We start from the raw sequence: 16,311 nt of genomic DNA on the forward strand, positions 1-16,311 counted from the left end.
CAACGCTAACTGAGACCCATCTGTGTGTTCTCTTAACAGATGAACGGGACCGAGTCCAGAAGAAAACTTTCACCAAGTGGGTCAATAAGCACCTGATGAAGGTGAGAGTCATGCTTTACTTCGCACAGTTTCCTAACTTGCTCTGGCCTGGCCTTGCCTGTTCTGGACGGGCGCTAGCTGGCATTGCTTTGGCCTTGGAGAGGAGTTCTGAAGGGGTTTAGGGGCACTGGAACGTTCGCTTGCTCTGACCCCCAGGGGCAGAGTTGGATGTTACGGCGACCTCTTGGGACTGTCCTAAAGCATTGAGCAAACGTTCACCTACCATGTCATTAACCTCTGAATTGAAAAGCCGTTTGCTCCAGAAAAGGGCATGTGAAAATCTTGGCAATGACGCCCCGAAAGAGAACTGTACCCCACATCTCCCTGAAATCCTTTGGTGAGGGGGTGTTTTGGGAGTTACCATGCATGGTGGGATGAGAGGGACTGTTCCCCCTTCTCCTCCCAAGCTCGCTTGTTCCCCTTTATTCATAGAGCTGTATTGTGTAGTTCCATTGGCACCCTGCCCTTCTCCCTCTCAGGGGAGGGGCCGCTCCTTCCCGCAGCACAGACACCGGCTCTTCTGTGTTTGGGCCCGGAGCCCTCCTGAGCACCTTGCTCGAAGTCAGTCTTGCTTGAACAAGAAGTTCTTCGGTGGCTGCTGCTCAGTGCAAGCTGGTGCTGCCAGTCAGATCCTTCTGTGATGGCAAAACGCTGTGAAAGAGGGAAACCAGCGGAATACATCGTGTCATTGTTAATGCTGGGAGGCCGGGCAGATCTCTGCTTTTATCCAGAGCAGAGTCTCTTTCTCTGTCTCTGTTTCTTAGCAGAAAAGTGACAGAAAGCTGCCTTTTGGACAAAGTCTCTACCCATCAGATCTCTTTCCACCATTCCCCTCTCTTTCCCTCCTCAGTATCTGTCTCTCCTTTCCTGCCTTACACCATTGTTCTGCTCTCTAGAGGCAGCTGGGCTCCTGGTTGGAGTTTGCTGTGGCAGGGGTACTATTAGAATTCTGTAGACCCCCATCAGATGCCAATGAGGGGTGACACAGGAGGAGCTGGGGAGCCTGAGATCCCACAACACAGTGAAGGATTTCAGAGGCAGGGACGCTGTCACCTCTCCGTGAAAGTTGAGGATCTAAGTTGATGTGCTCAACTCCTGGATCTTTTCAGTCCTTGGGGCCGTACTGCTGTTTCTCGGACCCCGCTGCTTGTTGCACCGGCAAAAGCGGAGGCTGGTTTCTAAGTGGTGGTTTGGTAACCAGGGAGTTGCAGTGGGCTGTGTGTGTAAATGAGTGAGGTGGGAAGGGGCTCAGGGGTTCTGTATCTGGGCAGGCTGCCTGACTGGTTAACAATGGCTTTGTAAACTTACTGGGATCCTGCCCGTTGGAAGGTGTCCGGTACCAATCTGAACAGAGCAGTGACTAGTCTCTGTCTTTTAAAAGAAAGACGTTTGTCACCAAAAAGAGTGAAGAGCCTGTTTCCTTAGTTCTGTCCGTTTTCCAGCTGCGCACCTCTGCAGCAGTACACAGGACACGGGGCTTGCGGCTGAGATCAGAGCTATTGGCAGGCCAAGTCAGTAACTCCAGCTGTTTGTACTAAACATTGTTGTGTCCGATTTTATTCTGAGCCAGCCACATAATTGATGATTTTTGTTTTTAACGTTCAAGAGGCTTGGAAGATCCTTTCTGGGGAGAATCCGGTACCTTTTCCCACCCACTGGTGCCAAGTCACCGGAGCCCCCTGATTTACCATTCACCATGGATGCAATAGTCACTCAGAACTCCAGGTTAAAGTTCCTGGAGCCCACACGCAAACCTTCAGTTGCTTTCTGGGATCTCTGCCTTCACTGTGCATCAAATTACCTGTGCAGAGCCTGTGGCCTTCCAGAAGACTCCTGGTAGCTCTGCCTGTTTGTCCATCACTGATGGGATACACACCTCTACACACTTACATTCATGTGAACTGGATCAGGACCAGGATCTAGATGGCTTAACACAGCCAGTTCTGCCATGAAAGATTGCTGGGTTTGAATCCAGGGGTGTCCATCTGTTATATTCTGTGCAGTGGGGCTGGTCTCTTACGTGTTGTCTGGAATGGGAGGTTTGTATCTTGAGTAGCTAAGCAGGGTTAATGCAGTGTTTTGAGGTGCCTCCCAGTCGTCTTGGTTAACTGCCAGGTATTTTTTAATTAATGTTTTCCATCAACTGAAAGTTTTTGGCTTGGACTTTAAAGGTGTTGCCATTGTACTTTTCAGCCTGCTGTGGACTGCGGTGAGGCCAGGGAAACTGCAGGTCTGTGCACTAATCTTTAAGCTGCACGCCTCCCTCCCCCCAAAAAAACTTTATGGGTAAAGAAGGCAGCGTGGGAGTCAAGTCTCTACTGACATGTAGCCAATGCCTTATACGTTAATTAGAGAGAGACAATCACCCTATTCACACATCCCCTCCCGCGGCAAAGAAAGGGAAAAACACCTGACTGCCCTTAACAGAAGGCAAACGCCATGTGACATTCCTGGAGGATAATATAAGCTGGTGTGGTAATGTTTTAAAAAATTGTGTGAGAGAATCACTGCATTATTTATTATTGCTATTAGAATGACAGTAGCACATGGGGACTCAACTGAGATTTGGGGTCCCCTTGTGCTAAGTGGTGGTGTAAATCCCTGCCTCAGAGTTTACATTGTAAACAGATAAGACAAAGGGAGGGGGAAGGGAAGGTTCATGAGCCCCATTTTATAGATGGGAAACTGAAGCACCAAGAGGCTAAGTAACTAGCCCAAAGTCATGAAGAAAATAAGTGGCAGGGCTGGGAGTTGAACCCAGAGTCTCAGTCCGTGTGTGGCAAAGGTAAAGATTTGGTCTGACCGGGTTGCCAGTGAGTTTTGTGAAGAGTGGCTTATCTTGGAAGAAACAGGAAAAATTGTCTCCTTTTGCTGTCTTTTTAACAGGATACTCCTGCTGTTGATGTGAAAGCTGCCATTACACAAGGCCCAATCCTGTACATAGCTGCCATTTGCTCTCGTCCCCTTGCTTTCTAGCAAAGTGGCTGCATGGGAACCTTTTAGAATTGCATGGAGTAAGGCTGGCTTTATAGTGATCTGTTCTGTGCCTGAAATCGGTAACTGCCTCTGCTGGGGTCCTTTGGCAATTGGAGCCTGATTCCCATAGAGAGAATATTGGAATAACCATTTTAAATGAATGAAATCCCTGAAAATGCACCCTCCTTCTCTGCCCCGCAGGTGCGCAAGCACATCAATGACCTGTATGAAGACCTGCGAGATGGGCATAACCTGATCTCTCTGCTGGAGGTTCTGTCAGGAGTGAAACTGGTGAGTTTCCAAGTTTGCTTAGCCATGCTGCTGTGGCTTTCACCACCAGAGACTGGATCCACGTACTGCCTTCTCCTCCTTGCTGCCTTCTGCTGTGCTAGGCTGATCAGCGTTCCTTGTCACATCAAGGCCTTTGTTGGTTTTGTGTTAAATTTATTTTTTTACATCTTCATCATGCTGGTTTCCTGGATAACACCTAACTATGTGATTAGGTTAAAGGTGCCTAGGATACAGGTGTATTCACTCTCTTTGTGAGGCTCATATGCGTTTGGGACTATCTACTCAATATGCTGGGTGAAGACAAAAGGGCAGGTTTAGCGTCACTTTCCCCTCTCCAAGAGGGGAGCTTAGCTTAGCTTCCCCTCCTCCAGCGCTGCCTGCTGATTTTCACAGTAGACCACTCTAAATATTTGTTTCTCTCTTTTACAGGCATTGGTTAACATTTTCAAAAGGGCCTAAATGGCTTAGGAACCTGAGTCCCATTTTCAGAAATGTCCTAGGTGCTTAACAGCCTAAATCTCACTGAGTTTCTGTGAGGCTTAGGTGCCTACGGTGCGTAGGTGCTTTTGAAAACTTTACTCGTCGTGTCCAAATCATTCCTGGCATTAAGGCCATTGACTTCAGTGGTGCACGAGCAGGGATGAATATGAGCCTTTCTGTCTGTGGATACATCGACACAGCGGAAACCCCCCCCCCCCCCAAACCTGCAGTGGGGAGTCTCTGAGCCCAGGTCAAGTGACTGGAGCTCACTGGGCTTGTGCTGTAGGGCTAGAGACAGCAGTGTAGGTGTTCGGGCCGGGGCTGGCGCCTGGGCTCTGAAATCTAGCAAGGAGGTAGGGTCTCGGCGCTCGTGCTCCAGCTCTCGAGGGAGTGTCTGTTCTGCTACTTTTAGCCCTGTAGCGAGAGCCCGAGTCAGTTGACATGGGTGTGGAGATTCACTTGTTGTTTTTGCTGTGTCGACCTGCCCTATAAGTTGAAGAGGAGAACTGAGACAATCTGACCAGCTTCTCCAACCTCCTTGGGACTGCCAAACATATTCAGAAACGGTGCTTAAATACTGCTGCATTGCATCTCTGTGTATTTAAATAACAAAAGATGATGGTGGTTCAAGCTGAAACTGTTTTTAACACGGTTTGTCCAGCTAGTGTGGATGGGGCAAAACTGATTTACGTGGCTATTCTGTGCCTTGACAGAACACATTTTTGGAGCAACTGACTCGGGCTCTCGCTAAAAATAGCAGAATAGACATTCCCACTCGGGCTGGAGCCTGAGCTCTGACACCCTACCTCCTCGCTGGGTTTCAGAGCCGCGGTGCCAGCCCTGGCCCAAACCTCTACACTGCTGTTTCTAGCCCTACAGCAGGAGCGCAGTGAGCTCAAGACACTTGACCTGGGCTCAGAGACTCGCTGCCACGGGTTGTAGGCACAGGAGAGGGCCATACTAGATTTTTTTAGCTGGAACGGTGTTTAAAGACAGTCCCTTAATTCAGCAGATGAGATCTGTGTGAGCCAGGCTTTTTCAGAGGTGTCCACATGACCATTCTAGCATGAAAGCTGGGTGCAGCTCCAGGCACGTCCAAAGATAGGTCTTTTCAGAATCTTACAAGAATTGCCTAAATGTTGAAAATCAGTGGGGTTAGGTGCATCAGTGCAGCTGCAGATAAACTTGCCTTGAGCCATTTAGCTGCCAGTTTGGATTTTCCTGCTTGTGTTCATTCTCAATTTAGACACCAAAGTTTGTAGGTTTCTGGTGTCCATGTTTTTCCATCTATTTTCTTCAGTAGCATGTTAGGCTTTCCTGTCATGTGCTTTGCAACCACTCTACAAGCTGGATCTGTAGAGGTAGATAGTTCTCCAGGATGCAAACATCTTCCCTTGCATCTGGGGAGAGTAGAATCACTTGCCCCTTTTTCAGACCAACAAGCCTAATTAGCTCTTGGAAGATACTTTTTTGGTGCAGTAGTGCAGCTCAGAGGGAATTATTTTAGTAACCCCTAAAATAGGATCTGTGAGATGATGTGTGAAGTTACTCAGCTGCCCTCCTGAAATGCCAAACTACACTTTGTGGGTGTTGGATTTAGATGCTTCACAGGCCTATCATGTCCCTCTCCACAACATTTTTGATTTTCGGATTGAGTTTTATCCTAGGGAAATCTCTCTGCTTAGGCACCCTATACTGAAAAGCACATGGAGGTAGGCAGAAGTGGTTGGACTGTTATAGATACTGCGGTATCGTTTGCTGCAGCTAAGACAGGAGGAAATCTTAGACTATTCTGCCCAAAATGTTGATGGCGCTGTCTCATAGGCTTTAAGGCCAGAAGGGACCATTACACATGACCATCTAATCTGACCTGTATAATACAGGCCATAGAATTTCATCCAGTTACTCCTCAGCTGAGCCCAGAAACGAGTATTTGACCTAAAACATGTTGTCTCTGAGTTCCCAGCTCTTTCAAAATCTACTTTAGCTCTTGCCATTGTGTCTACCTCTCGTGTCTGAATCAAGCCCCAGTAGGGTCCCCAGGGGAGACGCAGGCAGGATCCAGGATAACCAGCTAGTCTTCATGTTCCTTTTCAGGGGAGGGAGGCTGGTGAGCAATGTGTTTCTTTTTCTTTTCCCATGTGCTGCATTTTTAGTTCCTTTCTGTTTTTCTGTGACTATCCCACTGGTGTTGTCTGTGCCACGTTTGTTAGCAAAAGGACCCTTCAGGCCAGAAGACCCTCCGCCTGGCAAAAGCGCCCTCCTGGCGTCGCACGAGCAGTGAAGAGCAGGAGGAGGAGGAGGATGGTGATGCAGTAGGTTGACTCCCTCCTGGGAGCAATGTAATACAGACTGACACTGGAGTGCCATCAGATAGTCCAGATGTAACCAAGCTTTGCATAGGGCACACAGGGTACGTCTAGACAGCAAAGAAAAACCCGTGGCTGGCCTGTACAGGCCAGCTGACTCGGGGCTGTTTCATTGCTGTGTAGGCTTCTGGGTTCGGGCTGGAGCTCGAGCTCTGTGACCCTCCAACCTCTCAGGGTCCTAGAGCCCGGGCTCCAGTTTGAGCCCTGACCTCTATGCAGCAACGAAAGAGCCCCCAGCCCGAGCCCCACGAGCCTGAGCCATGGTGTCTAGTTGCTGTGTAGACATACCATAGTGGCCTCTGGCCTTCCCCTCCCTCTGGTTCAGGTGGGTTAATGGAGAATTTGCCATAGCTCCTTTCCACTAGCAGCTGGTTCTTGATCCCGGATAATAAATTTCCCGGAAGCACGTTAGAATAGAGGAGTGATATGTGGGGTGTGTACCTGGGAAGTGGAGAGTGAGAAGCGAAAATGAAAAGGCAGCTAATCCCATATTCCTTCTGGACAGTGCTGTGTTAAAGTTAACTGGATTATCTGAGAGTGCATTACAGTGTTGGTGGTCTGCAGTGTGAGAATGCTGACCCACTTGCTGTGAGAGCATGAAATCAGTCTATTCACGGGGATGGGAGGGGCGCACGCTCCTAGATGAACCCCTGGCTCTCACGCATCCCCAGATAAAGCCGCTGGGGTCCTGCACGCTCTTGGATGGGACACGGTGTTCTCTCCACTCACACGGCGCAAACAACCTTTAGGATGAATCATCTGATGTTTGCTAACAGTTCTCACTGCATGGGGATGCTCTGCCTTGTATACCACACCCATGTGTACTGGGTGCAGTGGCTTTGCTGTCAGACAGCAAGGATTAACCTTGCATGATAACAGATTTGTTTTTAAGCAACATATTCTCAGTGTTTCTGATGTGGAGCGGACCCAGCTCCCGGCAGGCCCAACCTTACCCAAGCCAAGGATTAACCCAAAGGGGATTGCACCTCCCCAAAGTAAGAACGAGAGCATTCTGGCTGGTAGAAATGATCACATTTCTTACCAACCCTCTCGATCTGGGCTGTGTCTTCCTTCTCTACAGCTCTCTTCTCTGCTCCCCCTCCCGAGCCACTCTGGCAGCCGCAGTGGCGTGGCACAGGAAATGACTCGCCTGTTGCACCTCTCTGCCAGGGGCTGGAGCATAGGGAGACCTTCCTGTGGCTTTCGTCCTAAAACAAAGAATGAAAGGTCCTTTGTCTTTGCTGACCCAGAGAGTCTTTTTGCTGCTCCTGATTCCTCAGACAATTCACTCCTCTTGTTTGTATTTAGAAGCCATTGCTTCTTTTGATTTTCCCAGCCCCAACTCCTTTCCTTTCCTTTTCTTTCTTATTGATTCATTGCAGAGCTGGGTTTGTGTGCTGGCTCTGAGCTTCTGCACCACGATCCGCCCTTCAGCAGAGCTCCTACCCCTTCCCCAAGCCCTTGTTGAGCACAGAGTTGCTATTTGTAAATGAATCGGATTAAATGTAGGTGTTGGAGCTGGGTGGGGCTGGTGACTGAACATGACCGTTTGCTCCTGGTTGGATCACAGGCTCTCACTGGAGCAGCCGCCCCTCCTTGTCCATTAGAGAGAGATTCAGAGCAGTAGCCCAGCATGGATGCTGCTGTGTACATTGGTCAGTAGCCTGACTGTGATTGGTCAGCTCCCTTGGAGACAGAAAACACTGGAGTCCATGTAGCAGTGAAACAGACACAGCTGGTGCTGAGACTCTGCTTTCTCCTCCAGCGGAGCAGTCCCTGCCCTAATAGCCGATTAGCTATTGCAGGACACACCTACCATTTCAAGGGTTGGCAAATCACAAGGCTGCTGTTGCTCTCCCCTGGGCCGGCAGGACTCCCCCACCTGCAGGCAGGTTGGCAGCCAGGTGGTTCACTTTATCTCAAACTGTCCTCTCCCCTGTTCAAGAGGTGGTGCTGGTAGGTGAGCATAGGGTGTGCACCCAAGCACACCCCTGTGGTGGAGCGGGCTGGCCGGACTGCAAGAGCCCTCAGCAGCTGTGGCTGTCTCCGGTTTAGCTCTGTGTGTGGGCAGCACTAGCTTGTTGCCTGCAAAGGCCGGGGAACAAAGTGTGATACTGAAACGAGGGGCAAATGTTGAGGTCACAAGTCGGTGTCTGTGGTCAGGACCATGGGTCGATGGATGGGCTGGGAGCAGGAGATAGTTATTGGAGGGTTTTCCTATCTCCACGCCCCAGCATAGGGAATTTGTGGGATAATAAAGACTCCTCTGCATAGAACAGGACAGTGTTAAGCAGCCAGAAGGGGGCAAGAGGCCGCGGCAATGTATTAGCAGGAAAGACAGACTCATGCTGGTGGAGTATGTTCACCGTATCCAGCAATCTTTATGATCTGCATCTTCCTCCTTTCGGCCCTTGCTTTGCTGTTACGGCGACACACTCTGGGAGCGAATTGTTGTCTCCTGCTCACATCTGTCTGTGCCTTGACTGTTAGGTTGGGGCTGAGAGAGGAGGAAATGGCCGTCCTAGGTGGCACATTGAATGCACGGTAGGCCAAGCAAGTGTATTGAATGTCGTGGTCTTTGCTTAGACTTAGAGGGAACGTAATTAGGCTGGTGGTTGGAATGAAGTGAGCTCCCCCAGTGCTCCACGAGAGGGAGGGTCTCTCTGGGTTCCAGTACTTGCTGTAGGAGGCTTAGGAAGTGCACCTGGGGGAAGGGGTGGAACTGGGTCTGTGCATGTGTAGCAAAGACGCCCTAGTTCTGCTGCCATGGGATGGCTAGACTGATGCACTGCCTCTGTTTTGCAGCCACGTGAGAAGGGCAGGATGCGTTTCCACAGGTTACAGAATGTGCAGATTGCTCTGGACTTCCTGAAGCAGCGACAGGTAAGAGCCAGTCTGATGCTCACAGGTCACGTTCCAGTTTTGAACGTATTCAGAGTGTTCTCACTGCACACCTGCGGGGTGTGCTCTGGTTCCTGCCGCAGCTTGTGCCAGGGGCATCCAGTGGGGCGTAACAAAGCACTATCCATTTATTTCTGCTGGGCCCATCCCTAGGGCATCTAGATGCCCGTCAGTGGCAGTACTGCAGAGAGTACCTTCCCTTGTGGGCGCTGAGAGCCCTCAGTGCTATCCATGCCTCCTGGGGAGGGGGTGGTGGTCAGAATAGGGTGACCAGACGTCCCGATTTTTAGGTCTTTGTCCCGCGTCTCGACTGATGCATGGTCGGGACGCCATTTGTCCCAAAATTGTGGCTTTGGCCACTCCGGCGTTTGTTTTTTGTTTTGCTTTGGCAACTCTGGCCACTTCTGTTGTCGTTGTTGTTGTTTCCCCCATGTGACCCGATATTTTCTCCGTTAAATCTGGTCACCCTAGGTCAGAATGAGGAGTTAGGACTCTTTCTTTCCTGGAAGCCGTTGCAAGTGTCTCAGATGGATACAACCCCTAGAGCCCCGCAGGCTTCCTGTGTCCCAGGAACTGACTTAGTCAGCTCTGAGTGCAGTGTATGCTTGGGAGCTCTTCTGGTGTCCTTAGGATAATGTTGGCACAGGAACAAATGGGTGTGACCTGGCCATGAATAGGTTTAGGCTAGAAGTTAGAAGACGGTTTCTAGCCATTGCCGGAGTGAGGTTCTGGAACGGCCTCCCAGTGGGAGGATTGGGAGCCAACCAAACTAGTTTGAAGATGGAGCTTGGTGAGTTTTATGTCAGGGTTGCCTGAGATAAGTAGGGGCTAGATCCGATGACCCAGGAGGTCCCTTTCGGTCCTATGTTTCTCCCCCTTCCCAGCGTTCAGGAAGTGCTGGGCTCCTAAGAGGTCAGTCTGGTCTCTGTCGGGCATTTCCTCAAGTGGATGTAATAGACCCTCCTAATAACCAGCCAGAACTCTCAGCCCCTAAGCAGAGGGATGTTTCCAGCAGTTCCTGCTGCTCACGGGGTGGGGAGTTCTGTCCTGCCTGTTCTGTCAGTCTTCAGTCATGACACACTCATGATGAATGACGGTGCTGAATTGTGTCGGTTGTGCCGAAGCAGAGATTAACTCCTCTGGCTAGCCGAAGGCGCACTGAATAGACCTGCCCACCTACCCTTCCCTAGGGAGGACGCGTAACTTAGCGGCTCCCTAGCTTCTTGGTAGAGATGCAGAAATGTTTTGCCAGAGGTTCTAAGGAGCATGTTTCTCTCTCTCCACACACACACACACACACGTGCACGCGCGCACCCCTCCCCCCCCCCATTGCTCCTCTGAAGTGCTACAGCATCGCAGCAGAGTGCATGCTGGGACACGCCTTACTCCGAATGCTCTCTTAGTGATGCCCTGGAACGTCAAAGGTGCAGAGTTTGGGGGTGGGCGGAGAAGAACTGCCGGTGTCGCAGGCTCTCGCTGCTGAGATCCTGTGCCTGGAAGTGGGGAGCATCACTCACCCTCCCGTCAGAGACTCCCCTCCTTCTGGGAGCCAGATGGTAGCGGGGAGGGGCCGTTGAGACAACGGAGGGCAGAGGGGAATCTGAAACAAGTGGAAGCTGTGAGTGTAGAGCTGAGAGGTAAGCGGGAGTATCCAGACCTACCGGTGCACTCCCCGGTTTCTGTTTGCTGGTAGCTCTGAAGATGGTGGTGATACTTCATGTATTTCTGGCAATCTTTTATGCCGAGCATCTCAGCTACGCACACTGGCTCCCCCTCAGAAGGCTCCTGTGAGATGGACGAGTATAATCCCAGTGTAGCCACAGGTTTGGGTATCAAGAGTGGGTTTCATTCCCTGCTGTGCCACAAGCTTCCCAGGTGACCTTGAACAAGGCACTTCACCTCTCCCTGTCTCCCCAGCTGTGAACCTGGGGATCACAGGTGCTTGCCTGCCTCTCGAGGGTGCTGTGATCTCAGGCTTAATTCCTGAGCTGATTGATTTTTGCGGTGCAGGTGGGGGTGATTGGGTTTGGGTGTGCTCTCCTAGCTACATGATATGCTTTGTAGATTTTAAATTATGCTCAAGTGCCTGGGGCTGTAGGGGCACGACACTCTTTGTAGAAACCGAAATAAGAAATGCTAGTAAAGCACTTGAAGGCCCTTCAGCAGAAGGCACTAGGGAATTGAAAAATGGTTATTTCAATCCTTCTTTTGCAGAAAAGGCAAGGATTGATTTTTTGCTCCTCATCACACAGTGGCAGGGCTGGGAATAGAATGCTGGAGCCCTGAGACCCTGTCCCATTCTCTGGCCAATTGATTGCACCTGCTAGGTGCACATGACTGGTTTGGGGAGGGCAGGGTGGCGGTGGAGTGGTTGGAGAGAATAGTCCCTCCTGTCTTTGTTGAAGCATCTGATTTGAAGTTTTGACAGTCCCTGGTGCTTCCCCACAGGTGAAGCTGGTGAACATTCGCAACGATGACATTACAGATGGCAACCCGAAGCTGACCCTGGGCCTCATATGGACCATTATTCTCCACTTTCAGGTAGGGATGTGACTTTTTGAAGGGCACAGAGCGGAAAAGGGGGCATGTTGAGTCCCAAGGGCTCTGGCATCTGTCTGGAGAACATGAGTATATTTAATGGTAATGCCTTCATACAGGTTGGTCTGGAGGATTAGCTTATATAACAGTGTCATGGAGACCAGGCCAGAGAGAATAAGAATTCCCGTCTCTGGTCATTTACATAATTAAATCACTAATGATGGATTGTGTGTGCTGTGGCCCTTTGATTGGCACCAAGGTTATTGGCAGTTGCTATTTGCTCAGCTGAGCTGGAAAGCTGAGCCCTCCAGGGCTCTTCAGTGCATTGAGCAGGGGAAAGGGGAGAGTAAATTTGGAGAAGGGTGTCAGGGGAGTGTGTGATGATGACATTCTGGGATGCAGTCCAGACCAGTGAGGAGCTGGATCCCCACTTGCCCTGTAACCTTGGGTGCCTTGCAATGCTTTGCTGCTTTAAGTCCCAACCTGGGCCCTTTGCAAACAGCATGCAGGTCACCCCCGGATTGTCTGTGTATAGGTGCACCCTCCCAGCACACTCCAGTCACACTCTGACTTCCACCAGCCTTGGTTACCACCTGCAGTGACCCCAACATACTCCCAGTTCCAGATTTCCTCCCAAAAATATGTGTTCTGCATTGTCCAGCCCTCTCCTGGACAGTCCAGATATTGGAGGTCCGTTGCCCATGTAAGCGGTCAATGTACAACAGTTTGCTACCCTAAATGGAGTTACCCTCATAGTTCAGTTTAAAGACAACACTGGCTTAGTTTTGATTAAAGAATAAAACACGTTTATTTAATTACAAGGAGAGCGATTTTAAGAGATTGCAAGTTCAAGGCATTGAAGTCCGAAATGGTTAAAAGAGAAATTAAGAGAAACTTCCCAGTAACTAAATTTAACCAACTAGACTTGATACAAGGTAAATTCTTACCACAGGTTCCCAGCAACATTGCGGAGAACATTCTCAAGTCAGGATCTGCCCCCAAAGGGCTGGTTTCTTTTGTCTTCTTTGATGAAAGAGAGAGATGGATAGGCAAAGATAACATGGTGTGTTTTTGCCCCTCACTTGTACAGTCCAGTCACCCTTTGAAATGCATTTTCCTGAGGGTTACCCCTAGGTAAAGTTCATTCCAACCATGAAGAGAGAGACTTTCTGGTAGTGAAAGAGGTTCCATGCTGCTGTTTGCTAAAATGCAGCTTGGTCTGTTCCTGCCCCTTTGCTGTCTCAAGGACCTTGTTTACTACTTATATGTAAATTGAGGTAAACATATTCCTTTAAAAAAAAAAAAAAAAAAAAAAAGTACTTATGGCACCTTAGAGACTAACCAATTTATTTGAGCATAAGCTTTCGTGAGCTACAGCTCACTTCATCGGATGCATACTGTGGAAAATACGGAAGATGTTTTTATACACACACACCATGAAAAAATGGGTGTTTATCACTACAAAAGGTTTTCTCTTCCCCCACCCCACTCTCCTGCTGGTAATAGCTTATGTAAAGTGATCACTCTCCTTACAATGTGTATGATGATCAAGGTGGTCCATTTCCAGCAGAAATCCAGGGTTTAACAAGAACGTCTGAGGAACGGGGGTGGGGCGGGGGTAGGAAAAAACAAGGGGAAATAGGTTACCTTGCATAATGACTTAGCCACTCCCAGTCTCTATTCAAGCCTAAGTTAATTGTATCCAATTTGCAAATGAATTCCAATTCAGCAGTCTCTCGCTGGAGTCTGGTTTTGAAGTTTTTCTGTTGTAATATCGCAACTTTCATGTCTGTAATCATGTGACCAGAGAGACTGAAGTGTTCTCCGACTGGTTTATGAATGTTATAATTCTTGACATCTGATTTGTGTTTAAGATAGGCCTGCTTAATCACTTCTGCCTAGTTGGGGCTAAGTGGATTTGAACATGTACTGCCAATGTCATTCGGGGGGATTCATAATTTTACATATAATGCTGCTACACACATTTCACCTTGATGATGATGACCCGCGAGTTATTAGTTTTCACAATACAAGACATATTGTGTACAAAGATTATTACGATAGTGTGTCGGGTTTGAATATAGGGGTGCATTTGGTTACGGTGATCTCATGTTTATACAGCAACCTTCCTTCCAAAAGCTCTCTGTCCTTCACACACTCTCCTCTATGTATAGTTTGTACAGTCAATTAGTAATCGCACCTCCTTTGTCTTGGGTGGAAGACAGCAGCTGTGTGGCAATGCAACTTGGCAGTTCAGGACGTGAGTGGAAGAGAATAGCCCGTCCGGCTGAGGTGGCAGGAGGAATTTAGGTTGGCAGAGTGTAACTGCCCAAGTGGGAGTTGACCATGACACTGAGATTAGCACCCCTGTTCTTACAAAACACGTCACAGGGTCTCCAGTGCCACAGGCCGTCAGGGCATCCGTCTTAGATGTCAGCAGAAAGGCAGCACGTGCGGCAGCATAGGGCCCTTAACGTCATGCTGGCGCGTTGGTTCTGTGTCGGCTCGGATCCCCATGTTTGAGGCTGAGCAGGTGCGTGGGGAGTGCATTGTGCCAGGCATGTGAGCTGCTGTCCTGACGTGCTGGCTGTGAGATTTGGTGTGACTGAGTGTCTTAGGTGGAGCCGCAATCTCAGAGCGCCCGGGTGCTGTCAGGCACGGCACTGGCATGCTGGTGGGGTCGGGATAGAGGGAACGCCAGCGCTACGGGGTGGCCTTGGGAGCTCCTGTGCTTCCTGCAAAGCTGGATAATAGCCCTTTGTTGGCAGCTGTTCTCCGTAGGATTTGAGTTTTCCTCACCGAGGCTCTTTGGGTGGACAGATGAGTTTCTGAGTGGCATTCCTCACTGCAGAGCTCCTCTCGCTGTGGGTGACCATTGTTAATGGGAGTGCTAGATCCACACGCATGTAATGGGGGTAATCCAGCCGCCCGCTTTCCCACTGACAGGAACTAAATCATTCTGCTCTGCGAGGGCAATCCCAGCGCTAGCTGACTGAAGACTAAATTGGTTCTGTGGAGTTTTATTTGTTGACGGCGGCCCAGTGGCCACAGCTGCCTGGGAGGAAGCAGAAGTTTTTCACGGAGCAGGCCTCTCTGAATCCAGTGCCTTGGAGCTGCCTGTAACCAAACCAGTTTTGCTCTCAGTTCTCTGTGCATATATGCAAGTCCAGGTGGTGTGTATTAGCATGTCCTGAGCAGTCCTTGCCAGTCTCCCTTGGCAGCTGTTGCCCTTCTGTGATGCAGGGCTCTCTGGAGCTGTGTTGGGGTCACTGACTTGGCTAATTATTGCATTTCTGCCTGTGGGTATAGATTGTGATTGAGTTTTTGCCTGTCTTATGGCTGTGTTCTTGTTTGGTTCAGCCTGGGCAGCTCTCTAGGACAGTGCTACTCAAAGTGATGGTCCATGGACCGGTGCCAGTCTGCGAGCCATCAGCTGCCGGTCTGCGCGCTCTGGAAAAAAAAAATTGCCGGTCCCCCACAACAGAGAGCTTGAGAAGCACGTCTCTAGGGCACAGTGTGTTTATACTGGTTGGCTCCCTGCTTCTGCAATCGGTGGACGTGAGAGGCTGTATATTGATGAGGAATTAACACCACTTCATCAGTCACTTGCCTTCATTGTCAGTGCAAGTGTCTGCCTGTTTCCGTCCATTTGTCTGCTTGTGCCTTCCTGAGGGGGCCCTGAGCACTGGCTAGAGGTGCGTAGTGTGAGACCAACAGGCCTTCGCTGCAGTCTCTGTGCCTGTGTGAACAAATTCCTGAGAACTGTTCGATTCAGTGAACCCACTGGGGAGACTCCTAACGAACGCTCTGAAAAGAGACACATGATTTTTGGGTGCTCAGTTTGAGACATCTTAAAGGGGGCTTGATTTTCAGAGGGCAAGTGCTCAGCACTTCCTGAAAACCAGGCCCCTTTATAGTGTCTTAAATAGGGAGTCTGAAATCACTAATCTCTTTTGAAAGTGTTAGCCTGGGGTCTAAACAATCAAGGCCTCAAGTTAAAGGAGTCACTAGTTACTTGTGAAAATCCTGCTCCCTCTTTTAGAGTGAAACCCTCCTGGCTGGTACAAGGGGGGAAGAGCTGGAGCATCCATACGCGTTTCTGTGGTCAGCAATCTGTTCTGAATGACGCCCTCCCTGTTCGCTGGGAAGAAATAGATGGGCCGCCTCTGAGACTGGGCTTTGCAAAGTTTGAGGTGTTCACACTCATCTCTAGTCAGAGTTCACAAGAGTGCACAGCCAGAGCTGCGATGTGGTGAAGATTTTAACATATTCCCTTCAAGCACCTATTGGCTAACTTGGTTAACTCTTGGGAACTTGAATCTTGGCTTCTGGGGGAATGTTCTCAGGCCACTCCGATAGCAGATTTGCACTCCCTAAATTGGATGCACGAGTGTATCTATAAATCTGGGCCTGAATGTGTCGACTAGACTCTCACTAGAGCGAGCGCTGTGGCCGTTGGAAGTGTAAGAATTGAGCAGGGTCAGAACGCAAAGCAGACTGATAACTCTTACGGGCATGTGAGGGGTCCGGCCTCATGTTCTTTTTCGGCCATAATTATTTCTTACTCCTGTGTGACCATCAGCTCGGGCACTGACCTCACTCCAGCAGTGAGAAACAAAACGAGTGAATTCAAGCCCTAAGTAGAAGGTGAATGAAC

General features: G+C 49.7%; 1 protein-coding gene across 6 annotated transcripts in view; it reads left to right on the top strand.

Annotated features, from left to right (window-relative positions):
- The window catches only part of MACF1 (microtubule actin crosslinking factor 1), a 253,775-nt gene that overhangs the window by 88,111 nt on the left and 149,353 nt on the right, over positions 1–16,311 (top strand). For 5 of the 6 annotated variants that reach the window (XM_074934500.1, XM_074934502.1, XM_074934505.1 and 2 more), the window contains exons 3-6: positions 40–101; positions 3,277–3,366; positions 9,021–9,098; positions 11,565–11,657. In XM_074934500.1, coding sequence (XP_074790601.1) covers positions 40–101; positions 3,277–3,366; positions 9,021–9,098; positions 11,565–11,657 — 323 coding nt within the window. Of the gene's footprint in view, positions 1–39; positions 102–3,276; positions 3,367–6,059; positions 6,162–9,020; positions 9,099–11,564; positions 11,658–16,311 lie in introns of all 6 variants that reach the window. The other variant, XM_074934503.1, reaches the window with a different exon arrangement.

Source organism: Natator depressus, chromosome 19 (genome assembly GCF_965152275.1).
Source record: "Natator depressus isolate rNatDep1 chromosome 19, rNatDep2.hap1, whole genome shotgun sequence".
Classification (NCBI taxonomy): Eukaryota; Metazoa; Chordata; order Testudines; family Cheloniidae; genus Natator; species Natator depressus.